The sequence below is a fragment of the Canis lupus genome, chromosome 6, assembly GCF_048164855.1.
Source record: "Canis lupus baileyi chromosome 6, mCanLup2.hap1, whole genome shotgun sequence".
Taxonomy (NCBI): domain Eukaryota; kingdom Metazoa; phylum Chordata; class Mammalia; order Carnivora; family Canidae; genus Canis; species Canis lupus.
Genome location: NC_132843.1, coordinates 16,842,438 through 16,860,830, shown reverse-complemented (window position 1 = coordinate 16,860,830; position 18,393 = coordinate 16,842,438). Strand labels below are relative to the sequence as shown.

The 18,393-nt window shown below is 41.1% G+C and overlaps 1 protein-coding gene across 1 annotated transcript in view; it reads right to left on the bottom strand.

Moving 5' to 3' along the window:
- LAMA3 (laminin subunit alpha 3) overlaps window positions 1-18,393 on the bottom strand; it is a 249,419-nt gene that overhangs the window by 134,023 nt on the left and 97,003 nt on the right. The window contains exons 13-18 of the mRNA XM_072829057.1: window positions 7,944-8,081; window positions 5,744-5,790; window positions 4,679-4,778; window positions 3,923-3,975; window positions 3,594-3,699; window positions 2,769-2,868 (exon numbers count right to left, since the gene is read on the bottom strand). Of these exons, the coding sequence (XP_072685158.1) occupies window positions 2,769-2,868; window positions 3,594-3,699; window positions 3,923-3,975; window positions 4,679-4,778; window positions 5,744-5,790; window positions 7,944-8,081 (544 nt within the window). The remainder of the gene's footprint in view (window positions 1-2,768; window positions 2,869-3,593; window positions 3,700-3,922; window positions 3,976-4,678; window positions 4,779-5,743; window positions 5,791-7,943; window positions 8,082-18,393) is intronic.

The window sequence follows — 18,393 nt, the reverse complement described above, 5'->3', positions numbered from 1 at the left end:
AATGAATTCAGTAAAATTGCATTGCATTTCTATACACTAACAATGAAGTAGCAGAAATAGAAATTAAGAAAACAGTCTCATTTAAAATTACACCAAAAATAATAAAATACCTAGGAATAATCTTAACCAAAGAGATAAAGACCAGTGTTCCAAAAAATATAAAAGATTGATGAAAGAAATTGAAGAGGACAGAAAGAAATGGAAAGACATTCCATGCCAATGCGTTGGAAAAACAAATACTGTTAAAATGTCGGGATGCCTGGGTGAGGTTGAGCTCCTGCCTTTGGCTCAGGGCACGATCCCAGGGTTCTGGGATTGAAGTCCTGCAATGGGCTCCCTGCGGGGAGCCTGCTTCTCCCTCTGCCTGTGTCTCTGCCTCTCTCTCTGTGTCTCTCATGAATAAATAAATAAAATCTTTTAAAAATATATTGTTAAAATGTCCACTTCACCAAAACGATCTACATGCTTAATGCAATCCCTATCAAAAGGCCAACAGCATTTTTCACAAAACTAAAACAAATCATCCTAAGTGTGTATGGAACCACAAAAGACCCCCAAATAGCTAAAGCAATCTCGAAAAAGAATGAAACTAGAGGTATCACAATCCCAGATTTCAATATATATTACAAAGCTGTAGTAATGAAAAACACTATGGTACCTGCACAAAAGTATGCACATAAGTCAATAGAACATAACAGAGAGCCCAGAAATAAACCAGTAATTTTATGGTCAATTAATCTTCAACTAAGGAGAAAAGAATATGCAATGGGAAATAAACAGTCTCTAAAAATGGTGTTGGGAAAACTGGATAACTACATGTAAAAGAATGAAACTGGATTAGTTTATTACACCATTTACAAAAATAAACTGAAAATGGGTTAAGGACCTAAATATGAGACCTGAAACCATAAAAATCCTTGAAGAGAGCGGACAGTAATTTCTCTAACATCGGCCATAGCAATTTGTCTAGATATGTCTCCTAAGGCAAGGGAAACAAAAACAAAAATAAACTACTGTGACTACATAAAAATATAAAGCTCTGCACAGCAGAGGAAGTAATCAACAAAACTAAAATACAACCTACAGGATGGAATTTGAAAATGACATATCTGATAAACGGATAGCATCCAAAATTTATAAATAATTTTACAACTCAACATCAAAAAACCACATAATCCAATTTGGAAAAGGAAGGAGACATGAATAGACATTTCTCAAAGAAGACCTGCAGATGGCCAGTAGACACATGAAATGATGCTCCACATCACTCATCATCAGGAAAATGCAAATCAAAACCACAGTGAAACTCACACCTATCAGAATGACTAAAATCAAAACCACTAGAAACAACAGGTGTTGGGCAGGATGTAGAGAAAAAGGAACCGTCATGCACGGCTGGTGGGAATGCAACTGGAGCAGCCACTGTGGAAAACAGTTCCTCGAAAATTTAAAAATAGAATTACCATATAATCCAGTAATTTCACTTCCTGCTATTTACCTCCAAAATAGGAAACACTAACTTGAAAAGACACATGCACCCCTATGTTTATAGCAGCTTTACTTATAATAGCCAAATAATGGAAGCAACTCAGTGTCCCTCCCTCAATAAATGAATGGACAAAGAAGACATGGTATATATACATAAAATAATATTATAAATATATATAAATAATATTATAAAATAATATTAACTACATATATATGTAGTGGAATATATATAGAAATACATACATAGTGGAAAAAGGAATGAAAATCTTGCCATTTGCAACAACACGGTTGGAGCTAGAAGATGTAACACTAAGTGAAATGAATCAGTCAGAAAAAGACAAATACCATATGATCTTACATATATGTAGAATTTAAGAAACAAAACAAATAAAAAAGAGACAAGTAAAAAACCAGCCTCTTAGCTATAGAGAACAAAATGGTTGTTACTGGAAGGGAGATGAGTGGGAGGTTGGGTAAAATAGATGAGGCAGATTAAGAGCATGCTTATCATGATGAGCAGAGTAATGTATAAAATTTTTGAATCACTATATTTTATACCTGAAATTCATACATCATTGTATGTTAATTATACTGAAGTTTTTTTTAAAAATTTAAATCTATAATTGTTAAATATGACAGGACACAGAGACAGTACGCTGACATACTTGTGACAGCCCCCACCACCCCCACCCCACCCCCACCCCACCCCCACCCCACCCCCACCCCCGGGGAGCTCAGTCTCCACTTACTCCCTTGCTCCTCTGGTTCATTTGAATTAGCTCCTGCATGAGATGAGGGACTTCATCTCGTTTCTAGAGTTTTCTTCCGATTCCTTCCAGACGCACCCAGGGTAACAGAGCTGGCCTCCCCTTGCCTTCTGTAGGGGTCCCAAGGGAGGAGTTGGCACTGACTCTTTTTGGCCCAGGCACCTGCCCATCTGTTGGGCCCTCCATGCTGTCTTTTACATGGAGGTTCAGCCATGGGAACCCACCTCAAGCATTCAGCTCTAGTCTTGTCCACCTGGCTTTTTGCACTTGTGGGAACTTTCCATGAGGCAGCTCTGTAACCTAAAAAATGGATGTCTTTAGAGCAACCTTACCTCCTGCTTTAATTGGGCCCACTGACAAGTGTCCAGATTTCAAATGACAGTACGGCTTCATGTGCCCTCTCTCCTGCTCTCTCCTGGGGACAGCTTATCTCATCACCAGAACTGTCCCCACAGATGGGACTGAGAGCCTCCCATGACATCAGTATGGGAGAAAACCTCCCTGCAGACTCACCGTTGGCACGCCTTCCCCACGACATGTTCTCGGCAATGGCATCCTCCAGAGGGCCCGCTGCACATGGGAGTGACCGCTCCACCAATGTCACACTGACACCCTGAAGGTCGGGAAACAACAGCAGTGACCCATCAGAGCATCTCTATGCTGAAGCTTCCCCTCCTTCTACAAGAAACAGAAATCGGTAAGGCCAGGGCTGCTTCTTACCCCTGCCACATCTGATATCCAGCAGATGTTCGAAATATGTGGGGACCTCCCACACGAAGATGGGAGGAGCCCCCCCAAAGTCTACTTGTAAGCTGGAGGTACACTTGGAGGTCAGCTCCGACACTGCTGTCCAGTGTAATGGGCTAGGAGCCAGAGAGCTAAACATGATTGAGCAGCTCTTGTAAACAACGTCTGCTCATGAGAGTCTGTGGAAGGAATATAACAGTAGCCTTGTGGGGCCACACGCCTGCAGGTGTATTATTTAACACAATATTACCTCTAAAATATGGTGTGAGCTGTTTTAATCATACAAAATATACCTTCAAAATGACTGAGTCTTGATGTTATTTACGAAATTAACAGATGACTCCCCCTCCGTCCCAATTATGTTTTCTGTAATTAAACCAACAATGTTTTGGTAGAAGAAAAGTGGAAGCAGCCTCAACTGCAATTTGTTACTAGTCTCAACTGAGTATTTGGCCAAATTCCCCGGATAGGGTTTTTAAATCCCATCCCACCAGAAAGACTGCAGGAAGCCAAGGGAATTCAAGAAAGATGATCCGGACAGTCTCTGCCCATCAAAGCTGGCTTTTTGCAGGACCCACTGGAAGTATTTACCTTGACACCCAAAGTAATTGCTCTTTTTCAAAGCAAAATATCCATCTTCACACGTGTCACAGGAATCGCCACTGACATGGGACTTGCAGTGACAGTCACCATCTCGCTGCAGAATAAGCCAGATGACAACATTTGGTAAAATCACACAATTCGCTAATCTTCAAGATTTAAAACTGACTCATTGTATAACGTGAGGCGAGGATCTGAAGACATTCAGAGAGATATCAGCATGCCCTGTAAGATGACAGAGGCACTAATGTCCTCCCACAGACACCCCAACATCAACTGCTCTAACATCTCACTGGTTTGCCAACAATCGGCCCGCTTACCTGCCCACACTCTCCGATTCCACTCACTGTCCCCGCCACGTGGCACTGGCACTCTGTGAAGAAAAGAGAGCGTCCTTGGACCAAGGTTGCACAAAGGACAGCCTTTGGCTCTGGAAACGTGACACAGCAGCAATCCTACATGTGTGGTCACTTTCAGGCAAGCTTCAGCAGAATTCCAGTTTGCTCCACTGAAGCCTAAAATAGGACTGCTTTCTGGGGTCAGCAGAACCACCAGATCAATACCATCTACCTACGGGAAGTAATGGCTAGTTTATGACCACTCTGACACAAAGGCTGCAGTATCATGGATTTTTAAATGATTCCAAGGTCAAGGTCATTACTGATATGTTTGCATGAAACCATACTCTATTTTAAGGACACATCCGCTCCACTTAGTCAACTTTAGCTTGGTGTTTTTAAGTTTTTATCTTGACTTCAATCTAAGCATAAAATGAAAATAAAATCAAACCCAAAAGAGGGGTTTATAAAAAGTAAGGCAATATAAACCATTTATCAAGTGGCTGCCTTTGCAAACAACAAAATACATATGGAAACAGGATATAAATCCCTTGCCGAGATTTTCAAAATGACAGAAGTTCTGCCAAAAGTAGGGGGAAAAACATCAAAACATTTACACGAAATTCCAGACAAATTGAACTTATTAAATAAATAGCTCTTTTGTGGGTTTAGTCACTGAAACAGAGAAAATTAAGAGGAATTTGCAATATAGTAAGTTATTATGCATAAAAACCTTACCTGAACACCCATTGGGGTTTTCTTTGGCCAGATTCCAATATAACGGTTTGCAGATGCTACAAGAAGGACTTTCAGCATGAGGCTTGCATTGGCAATATCCCTTTGAAAGAAAATCAAACTAACACTTGACATCTCAAAATTAAGACATGTTTTCAAACATATGTTCTGAACAAAACTTGTCAGAGAATTATATGTTGGCCATGAAAAGTAAATTAAGTGTAACCAGAGGGAATAAAACTGTACTGCGCTGATTTCAGCAAACTGCTCATGGCTTTTGTTTTATTCTTCATTTATTTTTTTTCTACACATAATCCATATTTGCGGTTAAAACAAAATTGGGAAATACAGAAAAAGAAACATTGAAAAATCATTTTATTTTTAACAATTATCTGTTGATTCTATTACAGTACAAACTACTCATTTAAATGGAAAAATATCAGGGGCAGCCCAGGTGGCTCAGCCGTTTAGTGGGGCCTTCAGCCCAGGGCGTGATCCTGGAGACTAGGGATCAAGTCCCACTTCGGGCTCCCTGCATGAAATCTGCTTCTCCCTGGGCCTGTGTCTCTGTCTCTGTGTGTGTGTGTGTGTCTCTCATGAATAAATAAATAAAATAATTATTTTATTAAATTATTAAATTATTTTATTAAATAAATAAAATAATTATTTTAAAAAATAATAAATGGAAAAATATCTGAATATTTAACATTTTGAGGTTCAGAGAATGATGTTTATCTGAAAGTACTTTTGTAATGCGCATGGGTCCCTGCCTCATTGTAAGGATGCAGAACCTCTCTTCCTCTGTCCTCAAATGCCTGGAGGTCCACCATCTCCAGGCTTGAAGCTAAGACAGATAATTTCTAAAGCACTTAGAAAACTAACTGGAACACCACAATATTCACAGTATCACATATGCACTTTGACCAAGAGCAATGACCTCTTTAGCAATTTGGATTCGGGTCCTATTTTAATTACTTTTAATTTCAGGAAGCTCCTAAGTGCATTCGTCTGTAATATGGATCAAAATACATCAGTCAGAATTGTAACCTTTGGTAAGCTTCTACTTACCAAACTGGAGTCCAGGGTACCGGCTGGGTCACAGACACTTCTGGAACCTGTACATGATTTAGAAACATATTAAACGCCTGGTGTTTTTATGTCTGCTTGTCTCTTGGTTTGTTTTATTTGTTTTTAAAAAGAATGCATCTATGTGTGTATTTCTTTATAGATGGACTTCGCATGTAATTCAGAAAAAGGCACACCCTGATAACCATTATGCTCCTTAATCCCCGAATCACTTTTTTGGCCACTTAACTCCATTCCCTGCCTACTATTTAAAGTTCATTTCTGACTGATGGAGACTAGGGAGAGGAGATTCTAGAATTTGGAATATCTTTAAGATTATCCAGAAGGGGGCAATATTGCACCAACAGACTTTTTAATTGCCCATTAAGTAGAAGTTAACAGAATGTGTAAGTACATTTTTTAGTCAATCAAGATTTAAATCTTTAATTATCACAATCCTCTTGTTCCCCACCTGTACTAAAGTTATTTCTAAAATTAATTAGTTTGTTTTCCTGCTTAAGTCAATACAGTATTACAAGCCCAATATAATCACTCTTCAATAAAGTGGGATCTTGCAATGTCTCAGTATTACTATTACGCAGCAGTATTACTACTAGAAAGGAAGAGGGTTTGGGTAAGCCTGCCCTAAGCCTGGTTTTCCCAATAATTTAAATGATCTCATACTATGATCTGGTCTTCTCATTAAGTTTTTCCTTAGACATTTTGCCATTGTCTCCTCTTTGTTTCCTTCAGCTTGTCCTTTGATGACTTCATGTGTCTCTTTCTGTTTTGATGTTTCCTCACATTCCTTCTTCCGTAAGAGTAAATACATCCTTCCCTCTCTTTGCTGGTTTTCAACCTGGCCATGCCCTGCCTTTGGCTCCCGCCCAGGCTGACCACTGCCGCCATTTGACTCTGGAGGATTTATTGTGATGGTCGCACTGTGTGTGCCCACCCCACACACACCCCTTGCCCAGAAACCACAATGCTTCCTTCCACTCCTGACCCACTGGAGGTGAACAGACACACCCAGGACAGCCTTGCACTCTGGGATCCTTCAGGCCTTCTCGAAAGCAAACTGCCCCCTCTGGCTACCGGCTACAATTTCTACTGGCAAGAAAACCTGGTCTCTTGAGGATACTGGTGAGTAAAGTTCTGGGGAATCAAGTTGGCGCTGTGGCCCTGTCTTCACTCAGCTCTGATGGCAACACTCAAAGAGTTACCAAGAGCAGGAAGGAGTCAGAGAAAACCATATTCTCCAAGTGGAAAGTCTGGTGCAGCCTTCCTCAAACATCTCTTCTCAACAGAGAAAGAGGCTCTAAAGCAGCTGCAGGAGCTCCTTAGCACTGGAGTCTGCGCACCCCAGAGAACACAGGGAGATTCCACAGGCATCTTACTTCTGCACCGTCTCCCACTCTCTCACTGGCTCCTATCAGTGGGGAGGGGGTAGGTAGTGAGGATGCCCCGTGACAGTGACAGTGTTTCCTCCCTTGGCTCTAGGTCACCCTCTTCCCCTTGCACCCATGCTATGTGAGGACAATGCCCCTAGGATGCCAGAGCAGTGAGTAGAGAGGGGCAGAAACACAGCAAAGGTCTTGCTCTGCCCTCCAGCAAGGGGACCTACTAAAATCACCCCTCAGGGGATTATGGAGCAACCAGCATCAGTGCTGTGAGCCTGGAACCAGAGAGAAGCCAGGATGCTTTGGGAAGGGGTCAAGGAACACTTGGTGTAGCTAAAAGGGGTTCACGTTTGCCATACTTCTATACACAGAGAACTGACATGCAAACCAAGAAGTATAAATTTAGAACATGTGGGGGGCACCTGGGTGGCTCAGTGGTTGAGTGTCTTCCCTTGGCTCAGGTCATGATCCAGGGGTCCTGGGATCAGGTCCTGCATCAGGCTCCCTCCCCTTAGGGAGCCTGCTTCTCTCTCCACCTATATCTCTTTCATGAATAAATAATCTTTTTAAAAAATTTAGAACACTTGGGAATTAACAAAATTCTTTTAGGAATAAGTCATTTCTGGATTCCTTTGAGGATGCGTATCTGATACATGCATTTTCAGTGGACTCAAACTCAGGAAGGAACCAGGCAGATGAGGGTCAAATGTGTAGGGTGACTAGGGGTGTGTCCCCTGGGCTTGTCTGGGCTGCACACATACCAGAGAACAACCCACCCTCTGGTATTTTGATGTCTTCCCTACCTTGGCAGTGAGGGAAATCATAGGCTCCTGAGAGACACCTGTCACACCGCTGTCCTGTAATCCCCGGCTGGCATTCACACTGTCCCGTCACTGGGTTGCAGGGCGTCTGGTAGGAGCCAAGGACTGAACACTGGCAGGCTGAATAAAAAGACATCAGTCAGACCAGGACTGTGGGATATGGGACCTGGATAGAGCATGGTGGTGGGCCAGAGAAACCCAAATGCAAGTTCCCGCTACAGGATTTGTTCAGAGAGGCACAGTAGGTATGGCCAAACCAGAGCATTTACCACCATTCCACCCTCCTACTTCATATTCATCCATCGAGCAGACTTTGATTGAAGGCCTACTATGTTCAGTGGTACCAGGACTAGATGTGGGGGTGGAGGTAATTAAGAAAAATACACATTCCCTGACCTCAGAGAGCTAAAAAATCCAGAAGAGGAGCTAGGGAATTATTGACATAATATGAAGCACCTCCCTTGCCCCCACCGCAGCCAAGAAACTGTAAGAGAAATGAAGAAACATGCTAATGCCACTCAGCCTGCTCTTGGCAGACAGCGGGACAAGGACTCTGGTTTCTTACTGCCATCTGGGTCAGCATTGTTTCATGGGCCTATCTGCAGAGATCAGGTGCTTACCAAGGGGCTCATTATTGAGGAAATGTTCTTAGGTTCTGCAATGGTTAATTTTTATATGCCAACTTGGCTATGCTATGAAGCTTAGACATTTTGCCAACACCACTCTAGATATTGCTGTGAAAGTTGTTTTCTTAAAGATGTCATTAATATTTCAATCAGTTAACCTTGAGTAAAGCAGATCACCCTCCACAATGAGGGTAGACCTCATCCAATCATTTGAAAGCCTTAAGAGAAAGACAGAGAGTCCCAAGAAAGAAGGAACTCTGCCCTCGGATTTGAGCTGCAGCATCAATCCTTCCCTGGGTCTGTAGCCCACCAGGCTGCCTTGCAGATTTTAGACTCTCTAGCCCCCACAATCATGTAAGCCAATTCCTTAAAATAAATCTCTCCACACACACACACACACACACACACACACACACACACACACCCTATGGGTTCTGTTTCTCTGGAGAGCCCTGATTAACATAAGCTTTCTGCTATTTCTGTCTTAAAGGAAAGTGAATGAGGAAACAGTGGCAGGCAGTTAGGGCAGCCCAGCAGTGGCAGCTCCAACCAACATAATGTGGAAGACATGGCCCCTGGCTCCTCAGGCCGCAGAGGCTGTCCATGGAGCCTCAGGAGACACAGTGACGCTCCAGAGGTGAAAACAAAGACCCAGCACATACGTTGTTTTACATCATGAATTAATCTGGCATCACAGGTCTCATTTCAATCCAGCTAGCAGTGACAGCTGCCAAGTTCCAAACCCAAACCTCAACAACAGCAGACCCTCTTGGAAATACTATAATGTCTCACAAACACTTTCATGCTGCTCGGTGTATCAGTCCAGGTCCTTGGAAGTTTCGGGAGTTTTTTTACTTCCCATCTATTCCTCATTGTTTCAGCTTTAAGACATTTTTACTCCCAAAGAGTATAAAAAATAATGACCATAAAGCTCCAAAGGGACACGGAGTGTGTCTGTTGTGCTCCTTCGATGGCTTCCAGCATCACATACAGCCCTGGACCCAGTAAGTGCCAAATAGATATTTGCTGATTGAAAGAATAAGTAATGCCTGAAGTCTTCCTGAGGTCCACACTGTGTAGGCTGCTGGCACACATTCCCTTACTGAATCTTACAGCCCTGCCATGAGGGTAACGCCACCCTCTTCTCCATCAGTAAACAAGCTCATGGGGTGTGGTGGGGCTCTACTGATGCCATGTAAATCATAAGGTAAACACTGCATCTTACTGCGTCTGGGACTTGGAGCTTTTCCTTCTGTTGGAAAAGCAGGCTGGCACCTTCTCTAGTCAAAGCCACAAAGCCAACAGTCAGCTCCACTTGTCACCACCCACCTCTCTGGTTAACAGGGCATAGAGCAGATTAAATCTTCAGAAAGTCCTCAGGTCTCTTCTAACCAACCACCTCAATGTTCTCCCAGGTGAAAATTGAATTACGAAGTGAAGGGTCAGTTCAAGACCCAGTCTCACCCATGCTCAGCCCTAGGGTTTTTTTTTTCCCCTCCTAGAAGAGTGGGGCAGGGTCTCCTGGGAGTGTCCCCAGCCCTAAACCTGCCCTGCAGTGCCAACCACCATTAGCTGGAGCCACATGGCCTCTTCTCTTGGCTAGTTTTGTCTGATTCATGGGACTATGCTGACAGGTAGAAGGAGGTTAATCTTGTACTGGCAACCTATTTAGGGGAGTTTTCTAAGGAAAGACCTGCCACCACCTCCCAAGGACTACAGCAAACCCCAATGGGGACATTTCCTGGCCATGGGTCAGGTCCGTGTGGTTGAGGTTTGGGGTCAGCTGCACTCGGCGCCTCTTTGGTTCCTAGTCATGGGAGGACCACTTGTTTCCACAGCCCACATCCTCCTAGGCTCTATTCTAAGTGCTGCCTAGTTGCTGCCCAGCAAACTGTACCAGGAAAGGAAGGGAGAGGAAGAAGGAGAAACATGAAAGAGAGGAAAGCAGGAATAAGGAATAGGATGGGAGGAAAAGGGGGGAGGGGTATTGGGAGGAGGAAAAGTGGGGAGTAAACCCCTCAAATGACTACATTCACTGAGAGAATTACAGTAGTTGCTGTAGTTGAAGATAAAGAGGTGACCAGACATCAATGTAAACACAAGTTTTAAACATGTAAAGACAGTTATCCAGGGTGGTCTCCTATCTATGATTTGACTTTCACCTATGAAAAAACTGCAGGGCACTTGTGTGAGTCAGAATTAAAATGAGAAGAATACAGCATTGTACTTAGGCAAGTCTGGAACAAATTAAATTAATGCAAAACATGAATGCAGAACCACAACTGGCAAGAACTTAGAAGGATTTTAGAGTTCCTTCTCAAGAAGATTTTTTAAAAATCTTTGAAATAATATAGAGCAAAGCCATAAGAACATTTTTTTGGCTAGAATATACTGGACCATCCGGTGTAGCATTTGGGGTCATGTTGATTTTACTCTAAAGTTCAGTGGCCAAGCAATCAGTTTAGTGAGTCTGAGCTTCAGCCACTAGCCTCAAAACCGCCCCCAAGGGAAAATTTTAAAAAGAACACAAAAGCTGTTAGAAAAAGGATAGAGCAAGAGGAGAGACATCATTCTTCCAGAACCTAGTGGTCCAAATGGAACCACAAGCTTCAAGATGCATGCCTACATCATGCCAGGAATACGGTGGATGGTGCATTTCCTGCAAAACTTGAAAAAGAGTGGTGGTGGTAGGCTCCTCTGAGGCTGGATGTACTCTGTCTGGCAAGGTCCACCGAGACAGGGCTTAAAGAGATTGCTCCCCCTACACCACCCTGTTCCAGTTCCAAAGCCTGAACCATGCTTCCTCCCTCACTGGAATGGGACTAGAATACACAATGTACATACTCCTCTGCCTCATTGCGTGAGCCTTTCTCTCCACTTGAGCCATGACTTTGAACCACAGACAGAACCCAGCAGAGGCTTGAACATACATTCACGTGGGAAGCCAGGGAGCACCTGCTGCTCCCCCTCACCCACCCTCTGTCCCTCTCTGCAGCCCTCGGCACACCTTCTCAGTCTCCTGTTTCCATGGCCTGCCTTTTGGCCAGTAAGCTAAGATGACTTTGATAGACCTTTGGAAACAGAGCTCTAAACCAACCGTACCAAAAATATAAACAAGAAGATAGAATATTTTTTAAAAATCCAGACTCTATCACTTAACACAAGGATGTTGCATTATGTTCAATAGCTGATTAAAGAGTTTTCATGTCAGGTGTCATCTTCTTGGAGGGAAAAATGCTACAGTTAAACCTCAGAGGTTTTCTAATCTCTTATGGGACTAGTCTCTTTGGGGAACTAGGTTTTCTCAGAGAGCTGACAATTTTACCGACTCACAGTTTTGCCACCCTGCTTTGGTTATGGCATCCTGATGTTGCAGTGGTGGGGTGGGGGTGGGGGTAGGGAGTAGGTCTAGCCCTTACTCCACCCATGCTGTTCAGACAATGGTCTTCACTGTAGTTCCCTGGATGTGGGGAGACTCAGGCTTGGCCAGTCAGGACACAGAATTCCACAGCCATGGAGTTGGTTCAGGAATGGACACATGATCCAATCAGAACCAGCCTTGACCTGGAGGAAAGCATGCTCTTTTCCCTAGACTTGAACCTGAAAGGATGAAGGTCTTAGTCGGCTCCAGTTGCCGTAACAATATCATAGATTGGGTGGCTTGAACAACAGACATTTATTTTCTCACTGTTCTAGAGGTTGGGAAGTCTAAGATCAAGGTGTCAGCAGAATCGGTTCCTAGGGACTCTTCCTGGTTTTCGGACAGCAGCCTTCCTCCTGTGCCCTCATATGGCAGAGAGAATGTATGTAAAGGTTCATTGGTGTCTCTTCTTAGAACATTAATCCTATCAGATCAATGTTCCAACCTTGACCTCATTTAACCTTAATTACTTCCTTACTCCAAATGTAGCCAGTCACCTTGGCGGTTAGGGCTTCAACACATGAATTTGGGAGGGATACAATTCAGTCCATAGCAACATATGTCTAAGAAGTGTCAGCTACCAAAAAAAAAAAAAAAAAAAAAAAAGAAGTGTCAGCTACCGCCTTACTACCACCTGAGACCTAAAAATGAAGCCAATCTACAAGATAGATTTGCAAGATGGAGAAAAACAGACTTGCCGACGTCTTTTGAGCCCCTGGATTAATCTGTTCCTGAAACCAAATATGCCTGAACTATTCAATTACAGCCAATAAAGTCTTTTTGCCTTAAGCCAGTTTAGGTTAAGTTTTCTGTCACATGAAACTATAGAGTCAAAATTGACTCCTTAATCACCAAAATCTTTTCATTTTAAAACTAAATAGCACTCTTACTAAAATGTATTATATATGTTCCTTCCTCCTGAAATAGCTCTTCAGATGTAATTTCACCACTACATCATGATCCAGAGCCATTACTATGGTACTCATTTCCTTATTCTAACAGTGACATCCTCAGGACCTCCTGAGTTGAGGAGGATTATTTGCTCTTCGTCAAATGGTGCCAAGCTACTATACTTCCTCAGTTTCTCGTCTGTTTTTCTGTTTCCTCCCTTACTGTCAATGTGTTGCCTTGGCAATATTTCCCTCTCTTCTAATTGTATGTTTCTAATTCACCATGAGTGTGGCTTAGAAAACAACCAAACTTAGCATAATTATTTTTTTTTAATGAGGCATAAGTAAGACAGGATCTATGGGATTCTTCTAGCAGTTAATGCATGAATTTTAGCGCATGTCTTTGGAAGCATGCTTTTTCACTTTACAGAGGCAATAGGGGTTGAGGGGTCTCACTGCTTGGTTCCCACTTTTGCTCCAGATACATGAGCCAGATAACCAAATTCCATCTAGATGGAATAATATTGTACTACAGTTGAAAGAATGATAGAATATGTTTAAAAACAGTCACTTTTTAAGTGGAAAAAAATGACCAGAGTTTGAGGTTTATTATAGAAATCTATGTTTAAACAGGCAGAGCTTTAAAAATAATCACAGTTCCTATAAGCAGTATGTGAACCATGGAGTCCCTTTTAAAAAACTATGGTAAATTAAGCTACATGAAGGTGCAACTGAATGTCATATAATTGGGGTATTAAAAAAGCATAGCTCCTGCTGTAACTGAATCCCTTGGATCCTTTCAACTTCATTCAGGGCTGGTGATTATCCCCCTGCACCTAGATGAACATGCTAGTAAGTTATTGGGCTCTTCGGCACTCTCTTAGGTAAGAGAACAATCATTAAGTCAAAACCCAGTTTAAGGTCAAATCCCAGGATATTTTTATTTATACCCTCCTTTCTGCTTGCTGGGTTTCAGGCAAGACTATGGATTAAAGAGGAAACAAGATGTGCATCTCGGATGAGTTCTTCATGCCCTTTGGACCTTACCTGTCCTATAGACAATGTGTAAAAAGGTAAGACAGAGTGGTCTCTTGCATCCCAAACAGATTTAGGAACGAATTATGCAATGTACACTGGCACAGGTGAAATCGATTTATCAGATAACTGCTGCAATCTACTGAGTAATGCTTTTAAGGTGAAAGAGAGATCCTAAATTCGCCCAAATACGCCATAATTTCAGACAGTAACTATCTGAGAATCTGAAGCCACAAAGCCAAAGAGTAGAATGAAAGCAAAGTGACCAACTTCTCAGAATCAAAGACAAAATCCTCCAGGATTAGTTAACACAGTAGCTTTCAAATTTTTTTAGCTACATCCACAGTAACATATAAATTTTACACTGTAACTCAATAAACACACCATACACGCACACACACACACCCAGATTGACAGATAAAAATGCGGAAACAAGGATATTTATTAATATATAACTATGAACAACAATAACTTTGCAAAACATTTCTTTCTATTGCTGCTTATAATGCAGAGTTTCTATTCTATTTCATTTTAATGCTGGTCCAAACTCACTGAATTGATTTCTCCATGCACTAGAGGATGGTGACCTGCAGTGTGAAAATTGCAGTCTGGGAAGCACAGTGCTCGCGCTTTTTGAGGTCCTGGCACCTCTAGGTGCTGCAGATATGAAGGAGAATATAATTCCTGAAGGTACACCAGGGTGGAGGTCAAGAGACAGGATATTACTCATCACTCTGCAACTACCTAGCTTCCCCTGGATCTCAGATGAGTTGCAGTAAAATAAGTAATTTCAATTTCTTGTAACTCCAAAATTCTAATGCATATTGTTTTATCACTGTTGTAAATAAGATACCAGGAGAGATGGGTGCAAATTTACAGAGCAATAAGGCTGAAGTGCATCTGGAGGGAAAATATCCTGCTTTCATGTGTTGGATTCCAACTCCCTCCTTATCTTTTTGAAACACAGGTTTACTGAGATATAATTCATATACTATATAACTCATCCATATAATATGTACAATGCTTTTTAATGTATTCACAAGGTTGTGCAACCCTCGGCACAATCTAATTTTAGAACCATTTTTGTCCCCCCAAAAGAAACCCCATCCTCGTTGGCAGTCAATCTCCATTGCTCTGTCTCCGCCAACCTCACCCACCTCCATGCCAACCCTAAGCAACCACTAATCAACTTCCTGTCTCTATGAATTTGTCTGTTCTTGACAGTTCATATAAATGGAATCACACAATATGTGGCTTCTTTCACTTAGCATCATGTTTTCAGGGTTCATCCAAGTTGTAGCATGTGTCTGTATTTTACTTTTTCCCAATAATATGCCATAATATAAAGAGACTATATTTTATTTATCCATTCATCAGCTCATAAACATGCAGGTCATTTCCCTTTCTTGGCTACTCTGACTAATGCTGCTATGGACATTGGTGTACAAGCTACTGTGTGGTTGCATGTTTTCATTATCCTTGGCTGTATAACTACGAGTAGATTTCCTGGATCATATGGTAACCCTAGGTTTAACATTTTGAGGAACAGCAAAACTGTTTGCCAATTGGCTATGTCATTGTGCATTCCCACGAGCCATTTATGAGGGCTCACATTTCTCCATATGCTTGCCAACTTCTGTTCCTGCCTGCCTTTATAGGGATAGAAAATGATATTTCATTGTGCTTTTAATTTGCATTTACCTAATTACTAATGATATGGAACATCTTTTCATGTGCTTATTGGTCCATTGTAGAACTATTTATTCAAATTCTTTGTCCATTTTTTTTATTAAGTTGTCTTTTAATTAGAGTGTTGTAAGAGCATTTTAGATATTCTTTTTTTTTAAGATTTTATTTATTTATTCATGAGAGACACAGAGAGGGAGGCAGAGACATAGAGGGAGAAGCAGGCTCCTCACAGGGAGCCTGATGTGGGACCCAATCCCTGGACCTGGGATCAAGCCCTGAGCAAAGGCAGATGCTCAACCACTGAGCCACCTAGGCATCCCTCTTTAGATATTCTTGATACTATATATCTGTGCCTTATCAGACACATGATTTGCAAATACTCTCCTTCATTCAACGGGTTGTCTTTTCACCTTCTTGATAGTGTCCTTTGAAACACAAAGGTTTTTAAAGTCCAGTATCTGTTTTTTCTTCTGTTGCCTGTGCTTTTGGTGTCAAATCTAAAAAATTATTGACTGACCTAAGCTCACAAAGATTTATATCTATGCTTTCTTCTAGGAGTTTTATAGGCTAAGCTCTTACATTTAGGCTGTTGATCCATTGGGGTTAATATCTGTAGATGGTATGAGTAGAATCCACTCATATTTAATGTTAATGATACAGTTGGGTTTACTTCTGCCATTTTGCATTTTTCTACATGTCTAATGTCTTTTCGTTTTTTTGTTCCCCTTTTATTGCTTTCTTTTGCATTCAATGGATATTTTCCAGCGTAGCATTTTACTTCCTTTAACAACTTTTTAATTATTTTGTTATTGTCTTACTAGTTGCTCTAGAAATTACAAAATACATCTTACCAGAATCTACTTCAGATTCATATTAACTTAGTTCCAGTGACATGGAACTCCATGTAACTCCATTCTTTCTCTGTTTTTGTGCTATTATTGCTATACATATTATGTCCAAATGTCAAAACCCAACAATATATTGTTAAAATTATTTATATAATCTGTATCTTCTAAAGAGGCCAATAGAAGAAAAGAGGGAACATATAATGTATAGAGTATCTTAATAAACTTCCTTATTTATCTTTTCTGGCTCTCTTCATTTCTTGCCATAGATTTGATGTCACTTCCTTATTCTAATTCATAGCTTTGTTCTCACCCATCTCCTTTGCACTATTATTGTTAAATATATTACATTTATGTATGACACAGGCATGTATATATTGCTATGTATGTTATAGGCCCCCCAACATACATACATATGAGTGTGTGTGTGTGTATGTGTTCAGTCTTGTGCAACTTCTTTTAAAATCAATCAGGACAAGAAAGGATTAAAAATGCAAATATATTATCTTTTGTAATACTTATTATTATGGACTGAATTACGTGCCCCTCAAATTCATATGTTAACCTCTAATGTGATTGTAATTGGATATAGGACCTTTAAGGGGGTAATTGAGGTTAAATGAGATTATAAGGGTGGAGCCTGATTCCTACCAGACTGCCTTTTAGAAAGGGCAGAAATATCAGAGATCTCTCTCTCTCATTCTTTCAACCCATACATACAGGAAAGGCCATCTGAGAATACAAGGAGAAGGCAGCTGTCTGCAAGCCAGGAAGGGAGTACAATCAATCTTCTAGCACCCCGATCTTAGAATTCTAGTCTCTGGAACCATGAGAAAATGAACTCCTGTCATTTGGGCCACACAGTCTGTATTATCCTGTTATGGAAGTTCAAGTTGACCAATACACCTACCTAATTCCTTCACCAACATCTATATTTTGCAGGTGGATTCCAGCTACTGTCTGGTGTCACCTGCTTTCAGCCTTGAAGAACTTCCTTTAGTATTTCTTGTAAGGCAGGTATGCCAGCTTCAAATTCTCTTTTTGTTCATCTGGGAATCATCAAAAGATAATTTTGATGGATATAAAATTTTTGGTTGACAAAAATTTTACTTTCAGTTCTTAAAATGTGTGGTCCCACTGCCTTCTAGCCTCTGTTGTTTCAGATGAGAAGTCAGTTAACATTCTAACTGAAATTCCTTGGCAGGGACTGTGTCATTTTTCTTTTGCTCTTACAAGACCTTTTTTCTTTGTCTTTCAACATTTAAACTATGAAGTGTCTGATTAATGGATAAAGAAGATGCAGCATATATATATATCAGTCCATAATAGTAAGTATTACAAAAGACAGTATATTTGCATTATATATATAACATATATTTGCATTATATATATATATATATACACATAACAAGGTCAGTGTGGAGCTTGATCCCAGAACCCTGAGATCATGACCTGAGACAAGGGCAGATGCTTAACTGACTGAGCTACCCAGGTGCCCCTACTATTATTTCTTTATTTTTTCTGGCCCTTCCTCTTTCCTCTCCTTCCAGTACACCCATTACATTGATGTCAGTGTACTTTGGTGTCCCATGTTTCTCTGAGGCTCTGTCCATTTATCTTCATCCTTTTTCTCTCTGTTTTTCAGACTGAATAATCTCTATTGATCTGTCATCAAGTTTGCAGATTCTTCTGCTGGCTCAGATCTACTATTGAATCCCACTGGTGAATTCTTCATTTCAATTATACTTTTCAACTCCAGAACTTCCATTTGGTTCTTTTAAACAGTTTCTCTTTCTTCATTGATATTCTCTATTTGGTAAGACATTATCATTACCCTTTCCTTTAGTTCATCACGCATGGTTTCCTTTACCTCTTTGCATATACTTATAACAGCTATTTTGGTCAGCTAAATCCACCATCTGAGCC